Raw genomic sequence first — 16,849 nt, 5'->3', positions numbered from 1 at the left:
GAGTGTTTCAGGCATGTAAACTCTTCCTCTTTACCCTGTTGTTACTTTCTGTACCCTGGAGAGTGTAATTTCATTTCTTATCAGAAGATTTGTGAAGGCAGAGACAGAATTGGCTGGGTTTGTTAATCCCTTCAGCCACTTCCTCTGATTGTCTCTACTCCTTTTGCAGGTGGGTAGATGTAGAGCTACATGCCTTAGCATTGCACTGAAGTCCCCATTATTTTCCGTAATGACAATGCAGTAAAATCAGGCACTTGCCACTTACAATAGACTTTGACTATTGCTTGTCATTACAGAATTCCTTTCCATTCCTTTGATTCAAATTGTGCATGGTACCTTTAACTATGCTGAGTGAGACACTAGCCAACAACAGAGATGACTAATCCAGAGAGCATTTTCTTGTATTAAAAAGCAAGTTTCAGTAATTATGATAATAAGATATTTAATTTGTTTGTATCTAGTCAAAACATTAATCCCTTGGAAAAAATAATTACACATAGAAAGGAAAGTAAACAATCTACAAGATTTCCTTACCCGATACTGTTCAGAGAGCAATAGACCTTTCAGTGGTATGGATTACAGAGTTAGAAGAAAAGCATCTGACTGTTTCACAGAACTCATCAGTTTTGCCAAAACTTCATTTTGAAAAAAAGTCCCTTTAAATTTTGGTGTGTTATAAACAAATTTAACTCGAAGCTTCTTCAGAAAGTCAAATCAAATTCAAAGCTCTTTAATCAACATGCCATATTTACCGATAAAATGTGTTTTATGGGATATCAAAACATTTTCATTACGACTCAAAATTAAACATAGTTTTCAAAATAGCAATTATAGCAAGCAGACAGCAAGTCTGCCTTTTTGAGACACAAATTCTAGCTTCAGCACAGCTCTAAGTTGCTTTTGAAACAAAATGAGACATTTACAATCATATGGTCTGGCCTAGAATTTCACCGATTGGCTCTTTCAGGAAGCCATAACTTCTAGCTCCAGTTACAGCAACTGTCTTGCATAATCTTCCTTTTATCCTTTTTTTTCCTGCAGTGCTGAAAGACAAAGGCTACACAACTCTCCAGGATGAAGCCATAAAGATATTTAACTCTCTGCAGCAGTTAGAGTCTATGACTGATCCTATACCTATAATACAGGGTATTCTGCAAACAGGCCATGATTTACGACCACTTCGAGATGAGCTCTACTGTCAGCTCATCAAGCAGACTAACAAGGCACCAAACCCAGGGAGTGTGGGGAACCTGTATAGCTGGCAGATACTCACCTGCATGAGCTGCACTTTCCTGCCCAGTCGCAACATTGTCAAGTATCTGAAGTTCCATCTCAAAAGGTGAGTTTTTGACAATACACATTCAAATATGGCCAGACTACTTTACCAGGAAACAGCAGCAAATCTAATCCACTTCCTCAAACTATTCTATAACATCTAGTCTATTCTATAGGCCACAATACTCCTCTGGTTTTCATAAAACAATCAACAAACAACAATCAAACATCTGTTTTTGATTAATTTTTTATTAATACCTTTAACTGAGGTGTTTCCAAGGTTTTACAGTATAGTTGTAATCCTTTTACAGCTCTTGCATAGTACTTGAGATCCAGGAATCTGTGTCGTCTTTGCACACTTCCAACCTACGTCTCATAGCACATGCTGCTTTAATTTACAGTTGAGGAGAGCATGGAAAATCTCCATGCTGCAAGTCATTCATATTTATGAAGTGTCATATTTGTGCAGAAGTTGCATGGTTGAGTGACTTACCCACATTGTCCTGTTCACATCCATTGTTTTTTGCATGGGACTCACCAATACAAGCATCTTTTGGTACAACACAGCTCAAAGGAGTCTGCAACAAAGCCAGGAATAGAAAGCAGGAGTCTTGACCCTCATCCCCATTGTTGTAGCCAGTAACTTAGGATCTCTACTAACTGTCAGTTCTGCATAACTAGGGCACCCCTGGGGAAGACCAGGACAAATGGATAGAAACTCCTGGAAGGCTGCTTCAAGCTTAATACCAGGAAAAACTCCTTCAGTCAGGGTATCCAGACTGTGGAATAAACTCCTTCTAGAAGTGGTACAGTCACCTATCCTCATGGTTTTCAAGAGGAGACTAGACAGTCACGTTGCTGGGGTCGCTTGACTACAGTTGTCTTCCTGCCTAGAGTGGGGGCTGGACCCAGTGTTCTGCGAGGTCCCTTCCAGCCCCTAACAATCTATGAATAAATTAATAGTCATGACTGATTTCTCTTTGGATTTTCATACTCTGTTTCTTTTCAGGGCAAGAAACTTGTTGAGGAAAAAAGTGTGTGATAAGGCATGTTCTCACTGCCAAAGATGGGATTTTATTACAATAGGGTAACACAGTAGTTATCTTGTGAAATCCTACTGGAGACAAGGCATCTGTAGTATATATCATGATGTAGTTAGATGAGGTCATCATTATACTCTGGGCCCATGATTGCAGTCGCTGAGAGTAGCTTCTGTTAGGATTGCCCAGCAGTAGCGGTAAAGCTTTGGTGAGGTAATAGGTCAGTGTCCTGGTTCCAGAAGCACTTTGCTTCAAGTCCTGGGGGTCATTTGACCAGGGAGTCCTCAGGGCTCCCTCAGAGCTTCCACTTTATCAGCTGGCGGTAACACAGCGTTTGTTTTGTAGGGTACGAGACCAGTTTCCAGGAACTGAAATGGAGAAATACGCCCTCTTCACATACGAGTCTCTCAAAAAAACCAAATGCAGAGAGTTTGTGCCGTCACGGGATGAAATAGAAGCCCTGATCAGCCGGCAGGAAATGACTTCTACGGTTTACTGTCATGGTGGTGGTTCCTGCAAAATCACAATCAATTCCCACACCACAGCTGGAGAGGTGAGAGGAGGTGTTAGTTGTAAGCCTCCTAGGGACAAATGCTAAGTGTTTGGAGGGTATACAGTAGTTTCAGCCAGTAATTCTCTCAAACTCTTGATGCTTTGGGGAGTTTTGGGGTACAGATTGGCCCACTAGATGGGAATTCTCAACATCTTTCAGGAGAGGTGAGACGTTCACATTTTCTCAGGGAGATGCTACTGGGTCATCTGCTCAGGAAGCCATTTTCTGATTAGAGGATCTGCCAACTGGTGATTTGGTAGCCAAACAACCCCAGTTTTCAACCCCTGAAACAACCCCCAACTTGACTTAGGAGTGACTCTGCTATGTTCTGGGATTGATAAGAACAGGTTGGTCACAAAGACTGGAAAACTTCAGTTGTAACACTGAAATCTCAGAAACTTGATTGTGAAGAAAATTTGGAATGGTTTTGCAGCGAGGTAGTGTTATAATTAAATAACGTCTAGGGCTAAAGGAGGAGATATAGACTAATATTTGGAGAAAACAACTGTTGAATCTAACTAGATGGTATTTTTATCCTAATGTAACTCCTGGCTCTTAATTTTCTTTTGTTTAACTTGCCTACTCTCAAAAACTAATAACTTTTTTTGTTATGGCATTATTGTTCTGTTTTTCATTAGGTGGTCGAAAAGCTAATTCGAGGCTTGGCTATGGAGGATAGCAGAAATATGTTTGCCTTGTTTGAACACAATGGAACTACTGATAAAGCAATTGAAAGCAGGACCATTGTGGCTGATGTCTTGGCAAAGTTTGAAAAGTGAGTGCATCTCTCCCTCAACTAATAGCAGCAATTAATAAAGAAACTTCCTAACATCAGCAGCAGGCTGAATTTTCTTATTTTTATGACTCATTTGTGGTGAGGCAGCTATAGTCTACATGCTTCTGTTTCTGAAACAACGGCATCTTTTCTTAGAAGAATTAATGAAGTGCCTGTAAACTCATGCTTGAATTTCCTCATTACAACTGACAGTAAAGTACAAATTTTTCATTGTTCATCAGTTTTGTATGTTCTTGTCTAATAAATTGCTTTTCCTTTCTGTCTTGTCACCACATTGCATCTACAGCCCTTTCTTCTCTAAAATGTCCCTCCATTACTAACAGTGGTGCAGCTGTTTTGGTGGGAGAAATCATACATGCAGGGGTCCAGGCAGTCATTGCTATTTTAATCACATATGTCATGTAACCTTTCTGAGAATAAATGTACATAAGCTTTCCAACTGTTGTTACATTAGAAATGTAATGAAATATCATTAAATGCAAATATAATTGCAGCACCTTCTAATGTAATCGCTGCCTTTCAGCTGTTAACCAAGCTTAGCCCCCGCCCCGTTACAAATACACAATTAACTGCTTAAATTTAAACTGACCACATGTGCAAAGTAATTATCACACAAGTAACTGGTGAATCACAAAATACATTTAGCCCAGCCACACCGGCAAAGTAATTATCATGCCATAAAAATGTTCCTCTAGCTATAAAAAGAGCTAACCAGCTATGAAATGAGTGCTTGAAAATGTGTAACAGCTTTATAGCAGTTTTCCATCCAGCTTCAATTTGTGGTCAGGGCCCATGTTTTCTGGTGTCAGTGGTATTATTGTTACTTTTTTTTTTAGTCCTGGGGATCAGTTCAGTATTTTGTATGTTAGATTGGTGGTCTTTGCCTCAGATCTGAACCAACCACTAGAATTCTTGGAACTTCTTGAAGGCTGACTTTGAGATGCAGCCATGACAAGTCGTCCTTTTAAAGCAAATCCAAAATATTGGATGATATGTTGGATCTGCATGTTACAATGGCACAAGTCCAGAATAACTCCATTGACATCAGTGTAACTACTCCAGATCTATACTAAGTGTAACAAAGCTTTGCATGTCTTGTCAACATAAAACATAGTTTTGGTCACTCAGGTCTGCTCCATACATATATATGTTCCTAGGCTTGCTGTTGCTTCAGAAGCTGGGGATATGCCGTGGAAGTTCTACTTCAAGCTTTACTGTTTCCTGGACACAGAAAATGTGCCAAAGGACAGTGTGGAATTTGCATTCATGTTTGAACAGGTAAGTAATTAGATATATTTTGCTTTGGGGAGGAGAGTCGGATACAGAGACAAGTTGACTTAACCTGCCATTCGGTGTGAAAGAGTTTGTTCCCAGAGATATGTGTAACCATGCTAAGTCTTTGAGTCAAATTCAGAAGCAAGTCAGAAAGCTTGGACATGACACATTTCTAGCAGTGTAACTTATAACAGTTTTATACAATGATGTAAATTCTAGCAGGACCTGTTGGACACAACAGGTGTCCAAGATTACAACTTGCAGGCAGCGGTTATAACAGCATCTTGCCACTGGGTGGCAGGGAACCACATAATAGTTTAATTGCCTGTATCTAAAAGCTCTCCCAAACTGGCTGACATTTAAATCTCTATATTTTCAACCTGATTATACACCAGAAGCAAGGAACTTCTGCAGGTGTAAAGCTGTATGTCCTGCATCTACTTGTTTACCCTGGTGTAAAGGCTGATTACACTGATGTAGCTTTGTTGTATCCAGAGATGGTTCAGTTGACACACTACTTTGACCTGATTTGCTTGAACATATCCAGTAGCTTGGAGTTTTGCATTCCCCCAGTCAGAGATATTCCAAGCAGGGTGCAGGGCCCTGGGCAAATCAGCATGTGCGGGGCCCCGCCCCCGGATGCAAAGAAGCCAGCGGCAGATTTGGCGGTGGGTGTAGGAGAAGGGGTGCCGAACGGCCATGCGGAATTGTCGCACAGCTCCACCTGGCTCAGTGGGGCCCCAAAGTGTGGGACCTAGGGCAGTCGCTCCAATTCCCCCCGCCCCCAGAGACGGCCCTGCCCTTAGTCTCCCAAACTGCAGAGTATAACTCCACATCTGAATCTGGCTCACTCAAATTTAAGCTGGAGGAAATTTACAGGAACCGAAGGTGTTTACAGCTTCTCTGCACCCTTCATGTTACATTGTCCTCTTCCACCCCCTTCCGCCTTGCTTTACATTCACGTCTTCTACTTTCTCAGTATGCAAGTTGCACACCAGTTGAGATGCTCTGGGATTCCTGTAGGCTACGCTTACTTGATTGGAAGAAACAATCCATGCTTTGGACCAGGCCCTCCGCTACTTGGACTGGTGAAGTAGTTTCAGGGGAGCTGCCCCTTTTAATGCAGGCTGAGAACAAACTGCCCTTTCCATTCACTTTTGATTTTTAGCTCATCTTTACCACCTCTTCTTTTACATGTGCCTCAAACATCTGCATTTTATAGTCAGTCATGACACAAGCTGCCATGGGCGAGAAGCTGGTGGGGGAGAAATGTCTGCATTAAACTGTGTATAATTAAGAGAGCCCAAGAAACAGAAAATAAAAAACTGAAAGGAAATAATGCATCTGCAAGGAAACTTTTAAAACCCCCAAACCAACCTTTGACATCAAAACTGACACTGGCATGTGCAGGCAGCTTATTAGACCACAGTCCTTCCATTTTTCAGGATTGCATTAGAGTTTAATAGGGTCTGTAATCAGACAGCCTGGCTGCCCTCCCCCACAACCCCATGACCAATAGACCAAAATGATAAGTAGGAACTGACTGATGAATATGATGTTCTTAGCCCAAAGTGGGGTTTATTATTGCAAAAATACCAAACTGGTAAAAGCTAAATGGATTTGTGGTTGGAAATTAATTATAAAAATACATAATGATACTTTCCCTGGGTAATGAGCCATCCAGTCTATCAGTACTACTTTGTGTTTGTATTTAATATGGCAGGTTTTGCATGGAGGGAACGGAATGAACCGTGACATGATGTGAATGGCTAAGGGATATTTTCTATAGGCAATTTTCTTCATCTAGCAACTACTTTAAAGTTGTGTCAAAACTGTTTCAAGAATACCCGTCCCAAGAAGCTTCAATTTGGGGCGGGGCAAATCTAATTTCCTGGAAGTGGCCAGTGAATTGGGTTTCCTATTCACCATATTGTTACAGGTGAATACCCACTCACTTGAATTTATGATTCTCACACTTCAAATAATTAAGAAGAAAATCCTTGAGAGATCACCTATGAGAAAGCAAACTCAAGTGGTCTTGAAATATCACATTGTACTACTGATCCAAATTGCAGGCAGGCATTTGTGTAGTTTGCAATTCAAATGAGTGCAACTGTACATAGAAGGCAGTCTCCTTGCAGAAGATGTGGCTTCAGTACTGCTATGCCGACTGTTAGCACGCTGTATAATCTATCAAGTGTTCTGTATCTTCACAAGAGCAATAAGGCACTGTCATTAATATGGATTTCATGGATTTTAAGGATATGATTAATTACACTATAGTATTAGGCAAAGAGCCCCCATTTTTTTTACTGCCTGGATTTGCTGCCAAATCATTGCATTCTGTCAAAACATTCATTAGAAGTCTTTGCATCCTACCCTCTCTTACAGCCAAATTCCACCCCCCTTCCACTTTCCCCTAGTACGGCAGGTTGGTTGTGTCTTAAATTTTGTTGTATTCTCAGACTCCTCTCGCTTTTCTTGGCTTGCTGGCTTGGTTGAGGAATGTAGGTTGCATGTTTGCAAGCATTCTTCCTGTTTGCTAGGTGTACCCTCCAATCCCCATATTAGCTCTCTATACCTGCTCATATCAGAGGGAAGGGAATAATTCTCTGAGTATTATCTAATTTTCAAAGGTTTGTGTTTGACAGCACACAGGAGTCTTAGGACTGACAGGGACCTGCTGCACTGGGTCTGTTCCCCTGTGATCATAGGCAATTACATCCCCATCGCCGCAGACTTGACAAGCTCCCTCTTAAAACTGGTTAAGTTTCTTGCCCTAACTACCTCACTTGTCAGAGGGAAAGAATGCTGCTCTCTACTGGAAAAAAAAGCTTGCCTGATGCATGCTAGGAGGCATTTACTAAGCTGCATCCCTTCTTTGTAGCCTGAAATCATCTAGCTATTGCCAAATAGCCCCAAGTTTTTCTCTTTTTTTGTTTAGAGCTGAGAGCCTCCAGTGTCAGAAATATTCTTGCTGTTAGTCCCCAACTGCCTGATATTGCATTTTGTACTGCTAAATCTCATCCAGTTTCTATTGCCTTGGTCTTTGATAGTATTCTACAGTTCCTTTAGGTTAATGATGCTTCCCAGCTTCTGTCATCAGCAGATTTCATTAGCATACCCTTATTTTTGTGCCCTGTGACTAATGAAAATATTAAACAAGGGTGGGTTTAAGATGAAACATAGCTTTTCTCTTTTAGCAGTAACTGCCCTTTTTCAGCACAACCCCTTGCTGTCCTGTTTAGTCAGTTACTTATTCACCTTATTCCTGCACCATCCCTGTTTTATGCAACTCAGTAATAATTTTCCATGTGGCACTGTATCAAATGCTTTGAAGTCCAGGTGGATAAGTTTTTCCATGCTTCTTTTATCTATATAATCAGGTTTCTAAGATACCAGGTTAGTTTGGTTAACGCATGTTGCATACCATGCAGGTTTGCAGTTACTTCATCCATTTTTTTTTTAAATCCTACTTAATTTTGAGCACTCACAAAGTTGTCTTGTCCATCTTTCCATCAGGCTCATGAAGCAGTAATTAGAGGACACTACCCTGCTCCTGAAGAAACCCTCCAAGTGCTTGCTGCCTTGCGATTCCAGTACCTACAAGGAGACTACTCCCTGCATACAACCATCCCAGAAATAGAGGAAGTCTACCCCTTGCAAAGGTTGAAGTCTCGTATTATACATTCCACTAAACACTTTACCCCAGTTGAGAGGATCGAGAGGAAACGGGCAAGCTTTCTTGAAGGAACACTGAGGAGGAGTTTCCGCAATGGCTCTATCAGCAAACAGAAGATCGAGGAGGAACAGATGGTGGATATGTGGATCAGAGAGGAAGTCTCAGGTGCCAGAACTAGTATCCTTGACAAATGGAAAAAATTGCAGAGAATGAATCAAGAACAGGCTATGGCCAAGTACATGGCTTTGATTAAGGAGTGGCCTGGCTATGGATCGACACTCTTTGATGTGGAGGTGAGAGAGACCCATTGGATACTGGCAGTGATCCATTTTAGTGTTGCCACTGTTCTGAAGAAATGACTAGGCCCCCAATGTATATTATTTAAGGGTATTGCTAATTTTTATGGGGAGAGAGAAGGATGACAATATTGACCAACTAATTAAGAAAATCTCATTCTCATGCTTACTGCAAACATGTCCTTTATTAAACACAAGTCCTTTATTAATGCTGTACAAGATCAGATCACTGCCTCCCTGAAAAGTAGGTACCATAAAGATTAGAAAACTTTGTATATAATGTGTCATGTTGCCTTTATGTGGTTTTTGACTGGTGTGTTATGTGGTGGTGACTGGGTGCAAAGAAGAAAAGTGATTTTTCCAAGTCGTCTTTAACGTTCATTTATACTCTTTCACTAGTGCAAAGAAGGAGGCTTTCCACAAGAGTTGTGGTTGGGAGTCAGTGCTGATGCTGTTTCTGTCTACAAGCGTGAGGAAGGCAGGCCATTAGAAGTGTTCCAGTATGAACATATTCTGTCCTTTGGTGCTCCACTTGCCAATACCTACAAGATTGTAGTGGATGAGAGAGAGCTGCTTTTTGAAACCAGTGAGGTAAGAAAGGAGAATAAGGCATTTTATTTTAAAAGTACTTTTAAAAATCCCATCTCTCCTTTTTTCCAGCTAATACTTTACCTTGTTCAAATAATATTTCATAGGCTTTTTCACCTACCCTCTTTAAGATCTAGAAGATCTGGGGCTGTTAGAGCTAAAGTTCCTAATGCTTAGTATATGTCACTTCAGTAGTGTTCTTTGACAGAGGCAGAAAGAAGAGGAATAGGGCAGTAGCCATTAAGTGTTTGAGTACTTGTATTTGCTAATAACATGGTTTTTGTACATGTTTAGATAATAAAAATCACTCACTCCTGTTTTGTGCACATAAATGCATTTATACATTAGATCATCTCTAACAGCTTTGGGTTATTTGCATTCTCTTGACAGGTGGTTGACATTGCAAAGCTGATGAAAGCCTATATCAGTATGATTGTGAAAAAGCGCTACAGCACTTCTCGATCAGTGAGTAGTCATGGGAGTCAAAGCAGCTCTAGGTGAAAAAAAACAGTCTCACTGTGCCTCAATACCAGAACATATCACAGCTGGCCTAAAAATACTCATCACATTTATAAGGCTAACCGAAACAGAATTTCTAAGGGAGTCTCAACCACATTTTTTTAAGGACTCCTGTGTAAAACATCAACTTGAATGGTCACATACTAAAACTGTTGACTTCAGAACTTCCAAAGCTTTGTTACCTTTAGTTGACAAACTGTATGCCTTAAAACTTTAGTCTGCTGCCATCCAGGCAGTATGAAGTGCCTTAAGAAATTAAAACCAACTTGCATTGACCTAAATTGTGTTAAAGGGAATGTGCTTTCTTTTCAATTCAAAACACTGAGAAATCATGGAAGAGGAGTTTTATTCATCCACTATGCACTAACCTACTGTCCTGTTAAGTGTGTTGGGGGGACAAAGTACTTTTATTGGAAGGCTGCTGGCAGCCTTCCTGATGGACTTTATTAACAATGTGTTTTGTTTCCCCTTGCTTTCATGGATGTGTGCACATGCACATGACCTGTATAAACACTAATTTTATTCCATATTTCATGAGTCTTGGAAGCAAAGGGAATAATGATGTGCAATGGTGTAAACAGTCTCTGTACATTTTAATAGTTCAGAGTTATAGTTATTTCAGTTGTACTGTTACTTTTTAAGCCAGTTTTAACAAGTAAAAATCCAGGATTTTCATACATTTCTGATTTACTATTAAATTCATTCTACAATATATGTAGCAAGTTTGCATTCTTTACCTGCTGTATTATAAATTGTTATGTAGCTAAGAAGCTATATTTATAGATTGCCCTAATATGAAAATATAATTATCAATATAATGTTCAGTAATTTGTCTTCAGTTTTATGGTTAATGTTAAACTTCTTCTATTAAACACACTACCCTTGTAGAACTCTGGTTGGATGCTCCAAAATAAACCAATCGGAAAAGGTGAGAGCCCTTCAAAGTTGAAATTAAACCAAGAGGAAAAAAAAGTTATATATAGTGAAACTATTGTATTATTCCTCTTTATTTTACCCTTCTGCCTAAGGAAGGTTCTTGACAAAGCACATGTAAATAAATAAGTGCTATCAGCCAGCAGTAGACTGGTGTGGGACTTTTATTTTTGTATGAAGAAGTTGTAATGTACTGTAAGGCAAAACATGAATCAATGATATCTTCTGTCTGTAGCAACAACAACAAAATTGTATTAGCCCTTAATGACAACTTCAGCCTTGAAGAAATTTCACCTGTTTGCTCAAACAAAGTCCAGCAATAAAGTATCCTAGTTAGCATTTGTTGTTGCTCTTTAATACTCTGTTGAGTTTTCTGGGGAGTGGGGGGAACTAGTAGTTGTCTTCCAGTTTTCTGGGGGCAAGGATAAGAGTACAAACTGGATGATGGTATATATGTAGTGATATATACGGTGATGATAGAGTGTGTGTGTATGTGTGTGTGTGTTGTATATAGATTAGTATAGCTTCCAAATGTCATGCATTGGCCAAAACATTTTACAACAAACAAAAGAGATGCATATAATACAAAGGATCCACAACCACCATGGATGAAGATGAGTCTTCAGGTGACATGGAAATGCTAACACCAATTGCTTTATCTCTGGGGACTCTTGCAATATGTAAAGACTCCCCAGAAACAAGGCAAGTAGATCCAAGTTACCCAACAAGCCAGTTATGCCTAGGGCAGCACTACCTCTCTACCAGCCATTAAATGCTCCCAGCAGTGCACAGCACACATTTGGAGTCTTGTGAACACCTGACAGTGTGCTGCCATGGGAACTTCACCACAGGTTTCAAAGGCGGACCTTTTCAGAAATGTTGGCACTTGCAAAAAAGTAATACTTTCAAAAAGTAGAAGTTGGCCCGTGTTCTTAAACTTCAAACCTAGGTCAGCTTTCCTTTCTCCAGTTTCTTGAATAACTTTATTTTTGAAAGGCAGTGGGAGGTAAGAGTGGACAGTTCCACTAAAACCAGGTGTTTACATTTGGATACAAGAAGCTAATCTTAAGTAACCTCATTTTGGGCACACAAGATTTTGACTTTTGCTAGTTGTGTAAATCATCATTGTCAACATAATGAGGATATCACATGGAGGAATTACTAGTCAAGCTTATGTAAAGAAAGGGAAGGAACTTCTACTGCAAACCAGAATGCACCTCTGCTGATCTGAAAATGCACAACCCCTCTGTATGAGTGAAGATATTTCAAGGCGCAGGAGTTTCTGTAATGAGTGATAGATCTCAGTAGCAAAGATCAGATCCAGTCCCTTTAAATGTCCTAGGATTCTGGTTCTATACCATGTAGCAAAAAGGAAAAAGAGTAAAGTCCAGATCTGCTTCCATGCATCTATCTGTTTAGTGGGTTTGTTTTGGGTACCATCTTTTTCATACATGAATTTTCCCTCAGCACCAATTCCACAAAACTCTAGCCACATATGGCTGCCTCAGGCCCTGTTCTCTCTATGTCTGATACCAGGGCTAGGGACAGACATTACACATAAACCAGTTTAAGTCTTCAGAAACTGGTTTAAACCTGTAACAGACCATATGTTCAGTGCACATAAAGTAGTTTGAAAATTGTTGAAACTGGTTCAAGATAAACCTGGTCGAATGTAGTATCAGATTTAACTGATTTGGGTCGAACCAGTTTATGCACCGTCTGTCCCAGACCCCTTCCTGTTTTAAGTTAAATCAGAGCCCTTGAGCATCCCAGATGGCTTGCAACTCTGAACGGGGCTGTGCTCTCTGCTTCAGCCCAGCAGGACAGGCCCTTCCCCTCTGCTCCCTGGCTGTTGCTCCAGAAGATTCTGCAGATACGGCAGCATCTGCCTGGTGTCCCCCTGCCTACCATCACCCTCACCACTCCCTACTCAAGCAGAGATCCCCCCTCCCCTCTGCCTTACACAGATACCTCTCAGGATTAGCAAGCATACCATATGCTGGCTCTGGTCCGTGTTGTGGGAAACAGGACAGTGTTGGCTTGGGGCTTTTTGGAGCTAATCAACAGGTAGCTGGTAACATCTCTCCATTCCTTCCTTGGAAAAAGTTGTTTAAAAGAGCTTGAAGGCTATTGTTTTGTTTGGGCTGATAAAAGATAACAACTCCCTTTGTAACTCTCTTCTGTGTAACTCAGTGCTCTGTTATCAACAGTGTGTGTGGGGGGGGAGAACCCCTCCCTATTCAGAGTGTCCTGTTGCGGCTTGGCAACACCCCCTCCTCAGCTCAGCAATGTGAAAGAGAAGGTACGGCTGCTTGAACATCCCCTGTCTTCTAGCATGAGCCACTGCAGGCATGTGCCTGCATTTTTTCAGTCCAGAGGGGATGTCTGAACAGTTACAAATCGGTTTAGCCTAGCCAGGTTAGATTAACCTGCAAAAATTGAATCAAGTCCGGCTTAGGCTTTTTGAATGTCTGTCCCTAGCCCAGGGCTCTTAATTCAGGCTGAGTGTTGTTAGCTTATGCACCTACACTGTTTAAGAGCAGCCTAACAATTGGCCTACTCCCTACACAAATAATAGGTCCAACCTTGTCTTTATGAAGCACTAATATGTTGGTGTTTGGTTTACTCAGCAGTCTCCCCAGGTTCTTTCAGCAAAGGGATGCATTTTGACTGGGAGAAAGGATTAATTTAGTGGGTCAGGGAATACTTTTAACTGTAAGTATTATACACTAATTTATATGTATTTAAAAGTGTTGTACATGCACTCAAAGCAAAAGGGTAAGTGCTTGTTAAATCAAAGTCTGCTAGTGGAGTATGGAAGGAATTCTAAATGATCAAACTGCACTGTCTGTAAAACATAAGAATGGCTAATCAAGCTGAGGTGATTGCTTGCAGTCTAAAGGACATCAGGTTTGAAGTCTGAAGGGACTGCTTGTGCTGCTTCTTTAAAATGACAGAAATTCACTTCAGGATTCACTAAAAGCTTTGCACTTGATACAGGGTTGACATTTCTCCTTATTAGCAATGTTTTCCTTTTAATATAAGAATCAAAGAAGAATCTAATCGGTGGAGTTTTAAAGCTGCTACACATGGAGAATAAGGTGTAACCACAATGTAAGCTTACATCTGCAGATACAGCTGTCTGGAAATGGAATTGAAGGGAAGAAATGGTTGATAGAAATTGCGGGATTATAAAAGAAAAGGGCCAGAAAATGCAGAAGTTAGGGTACTAAAAAAAGGGAAGGGATGGCATTGGAAAGACACAAGACCTGGCCCTGTTCCAGCAGAAAGGAGGAGGGGTTAGTACAAACTTCGTGTTATTGAGGTATACAGCTGCCCAGAGGAAGACTGTCTCCATACAGGATGTGGTATGATATGAAGCTAGTATACTAGCTGCTGCAGTTTTCTATATTCCCCACAGCTGCCCGGATCAATGGTTTAAATCCAAAGAAATCTTATGATAAAACAGTTTCAAAGAGATGCAAATTTCCTTTTGAAGAACAACTGTTCCTTGACTCTTAAATGAAAAAAAATCAGACTGAGTAAAGATTAATCATACAGTGGTCTTGGTTCCCCCATTCCCTCCCCCACTTCCCAATCCTGAGAACCAGTATATACCTTACTCAAGCCATCAAACTCAAAGCCACATAATTCTTCCTTGCCACCCTTTTTCAGTACACTAAAAATGACTACGTTCAACCTTAGGCAATCTTTTAACATCCCAGATTGCAAGTGCAGCCAATACAACCTTCAATACTACATATGCAATTAAAATCACAGTCTTTCATAACACTGAAGCTTCTCTCATATAAGGGTTATATAAAGCTTCCGTTATGGCATCCATCAGTATTATCTAGCCCCCTCACAATCTTTAATGTATTTATCACCCCCCCATCCTGTCTTGCCCCTCACCATGTGATCTAAGAAAATAGTTATCCCCATTTTACCACTGTGGAAAATGCTCAGGGTCATATGGATGTTGTGGTGCAGTTGAAAATCAATCCAGACCTCCCACAGGCTGTCAGTTGACACGATCTTCCCAGAAGCCAAAAACCAGCAATTCCATGCAGTGAAAATGTTGTCAGTTTCTCCTAAACATGAACAAGTTGGAATCTATTTATCCTCATTGTCCATGCTCCTCCCTCCTTACCTTCATGGGATTTCACATGCAAATCAAAGTGGTACACTAGCTCTTCATTCTACTTCATTGGACTTCACATATTCAAATAACCCTTAAGGAAAAAGTGTCTTTATTTTTTACCTGAAATACTTGCCACACACCCAGTGAAGGAGAAGTTAATGCTACACATGTGACTCATTAATGATTATCCATTAGTTCAGTGATGCATTTTGTGCAGCACCTAGAGCGTTGCTAATGAAGCACCATCTAGTGGCTATGATGAAAATATTTTAGTTTGTCTGGGGTGTATATAATAGGGCTGTGTGAACGTTTGGGTACTGATTTGATTCAGAGGAGACTCGGCAGGCAAATCTCCGAATCCAAATTGAATCAGGAGACCAAAAAAAAGTCTGAATTGATTTAAAGTCTTGGGAAAGATTCAGAGATTCAACAATTCGGACAGTCCCCACGCGCCACCACAGGGAGCTGAACCCGGGCTCCGTGCCGGTAAGTAGGGTGGGAAGGGACCCACAGGGGCAATCCCCTGCCTGCTCCCCCAGCCTCCCTGAGCACCTCCCAACCCCTGCCTGCTCTCCCAGCCTCATCAATGGCTGCCCCGCCTGGCCGTAGCATCCTGACTCTTTTTTTTTTTTAAGACCTGCATTCACTGACTCCTGCCAGGTGAGTTGGCAGTCCCCGCTGCCCCCCACTGCCCTGAGTTGTTGGGGGCGGGGGGGGCTCTGCCATGAGTCCCTATCCCCACCCACCTTCCTAGCCCCAGTTTCCTGGTGCTTTACAAAAAAACCAAACCCCACACTCATCAGCTGCTGCAGTGGGCGCTGGAGTCTCTGGGGGGCTCGTGACAGCCTCCCCATGCCACGTGGGGTAGTGGAGGGCAGCAGGGATCACCCCCTGCGTGGCAGGACCCACTGAGTGCAGCGCTTTTTTTTTTTTTTAAGTGCCACAACACTGGGGCAGGGCAGCCATTGATGGGGCTGGGAGAGTAGGCAGGGGATGGAGCCTGTTTGATTCGGAGATTCAGCTGATTCAACAGTGGCCAAATCTCCAAATCAGAATTGGCTGAATCAATTTGGGACAGTGATCTGAATCACCAAATCAAATCACTGTCCCCCAAATCATCCAAATCCAAAGCGAATACTAGCCACTTCACACAGGCCTAATATATATTACTTGCATTTAAAAGCATTTGTCAGCCCCTACAGTCCTTTAATTTCTGCTGAAAAACAGTTCCTATAATATCATGTAGTAGATTTCTCTTACCACATATTTATTCAAGTAAAAAGAGTCACACAACTCAAGCTATCCCACACCACTTTAAGGGCTCTTCAGTTTATATTGTCTTAAATATCACACCTAGTGACCTGTCAAAGCTTTTCAAGTGAGACAAGAATGTTAACTTCTCCCTGCCAATGGCTGCAATGCATAAGAAAGCTGTAGAGAAACTTTATGATTCCAAGGGTTGGAGACGCTATTGCACACTATTACTGGATGTGTTATGTACAACCTACTTGCCAAGTCTATAAACCAGTTCAGCTACATGATGTAAGAAACAAAGGCAGTGGCACTAAAAGCATGACTGCTAACATATTATTAGAACTCCAACATCAAGATCACCTAAATCCTGGCTACAGCCTGGAGATGATCATGGAATTCAGGTCTAATCTAATGAGAACTTTCCCAGTGCCTGGTGATGCAAGCACCGCTGATAGAACAAGTCATTTCTGTGGCCTGACACAGGTAGCACTGATGTT

General features: G+C 41.2%; 1 protein-coding gene across 1 annotated transcript in view; it reads left to right on the top strand.

Annotated features, from left to right (window-relative positions):
• The window catches only part of MYO10 (myosin X), a 98,594-nt gene extending 87,298 nt beyond the window's left edge, over nucleotides 1-11,296 (top strand). The window contains exons 29-35 of the mRNA XM_090049903.1: nucleotides 1,042-1,339; nucleotides 2,661-2,868; nucleotides 3,507-3,643; nucleotides 4,822-4,942; nucleotides 8,462-8,914; nucleotides 9,317-9,508; nucleotides 9,896-11,296. Of these exons, the coding sequence (XP_089906029.1) occupies nucleotides 1,042-1,339; nucleotides 2,661-2,868; nucleotides 3,507-3,643; nucleotides 4,822-4,942; nucleotides 8,462-8,914; nucleotides 9,317-9,508; nucleotides 9,896-10,006 (1,520 nt within the window). The 3' untranslated portion in view covers nucleotides 10,007-11,296. The remainder of the gene's footprint in view (nucleotides 1-1,041; nucleotides 1,340-2,660; nucleotides 2,869-3,506; nucleotides 3,644-4,821; nucleotides 4,943-8,461; nucleotides 8,915-9,316; nucleotides 9,509-9,895) is intronic.
• Nucleotides 11,297-16,849: the final 5,553 nt, after the last annotated feature.

This window comes from Crocodylus siamensis, chromosome 5 (genome assembly GCF_052110815.1).
Source record: "Crocodylus siamensis isolate JL-2025a chromosome 5, ASM5211081v1, whole genome shotgun sequence".
NCBI classification, from domain to species: Eukaryota; Metazoa; Chordata; order Crocodylia; family Crocodylidae; genus Crocodylus; species Crocodylus siamensis.
This window is presented reverse-complemented; position numbering and strand designations above follow the sequence as displayed.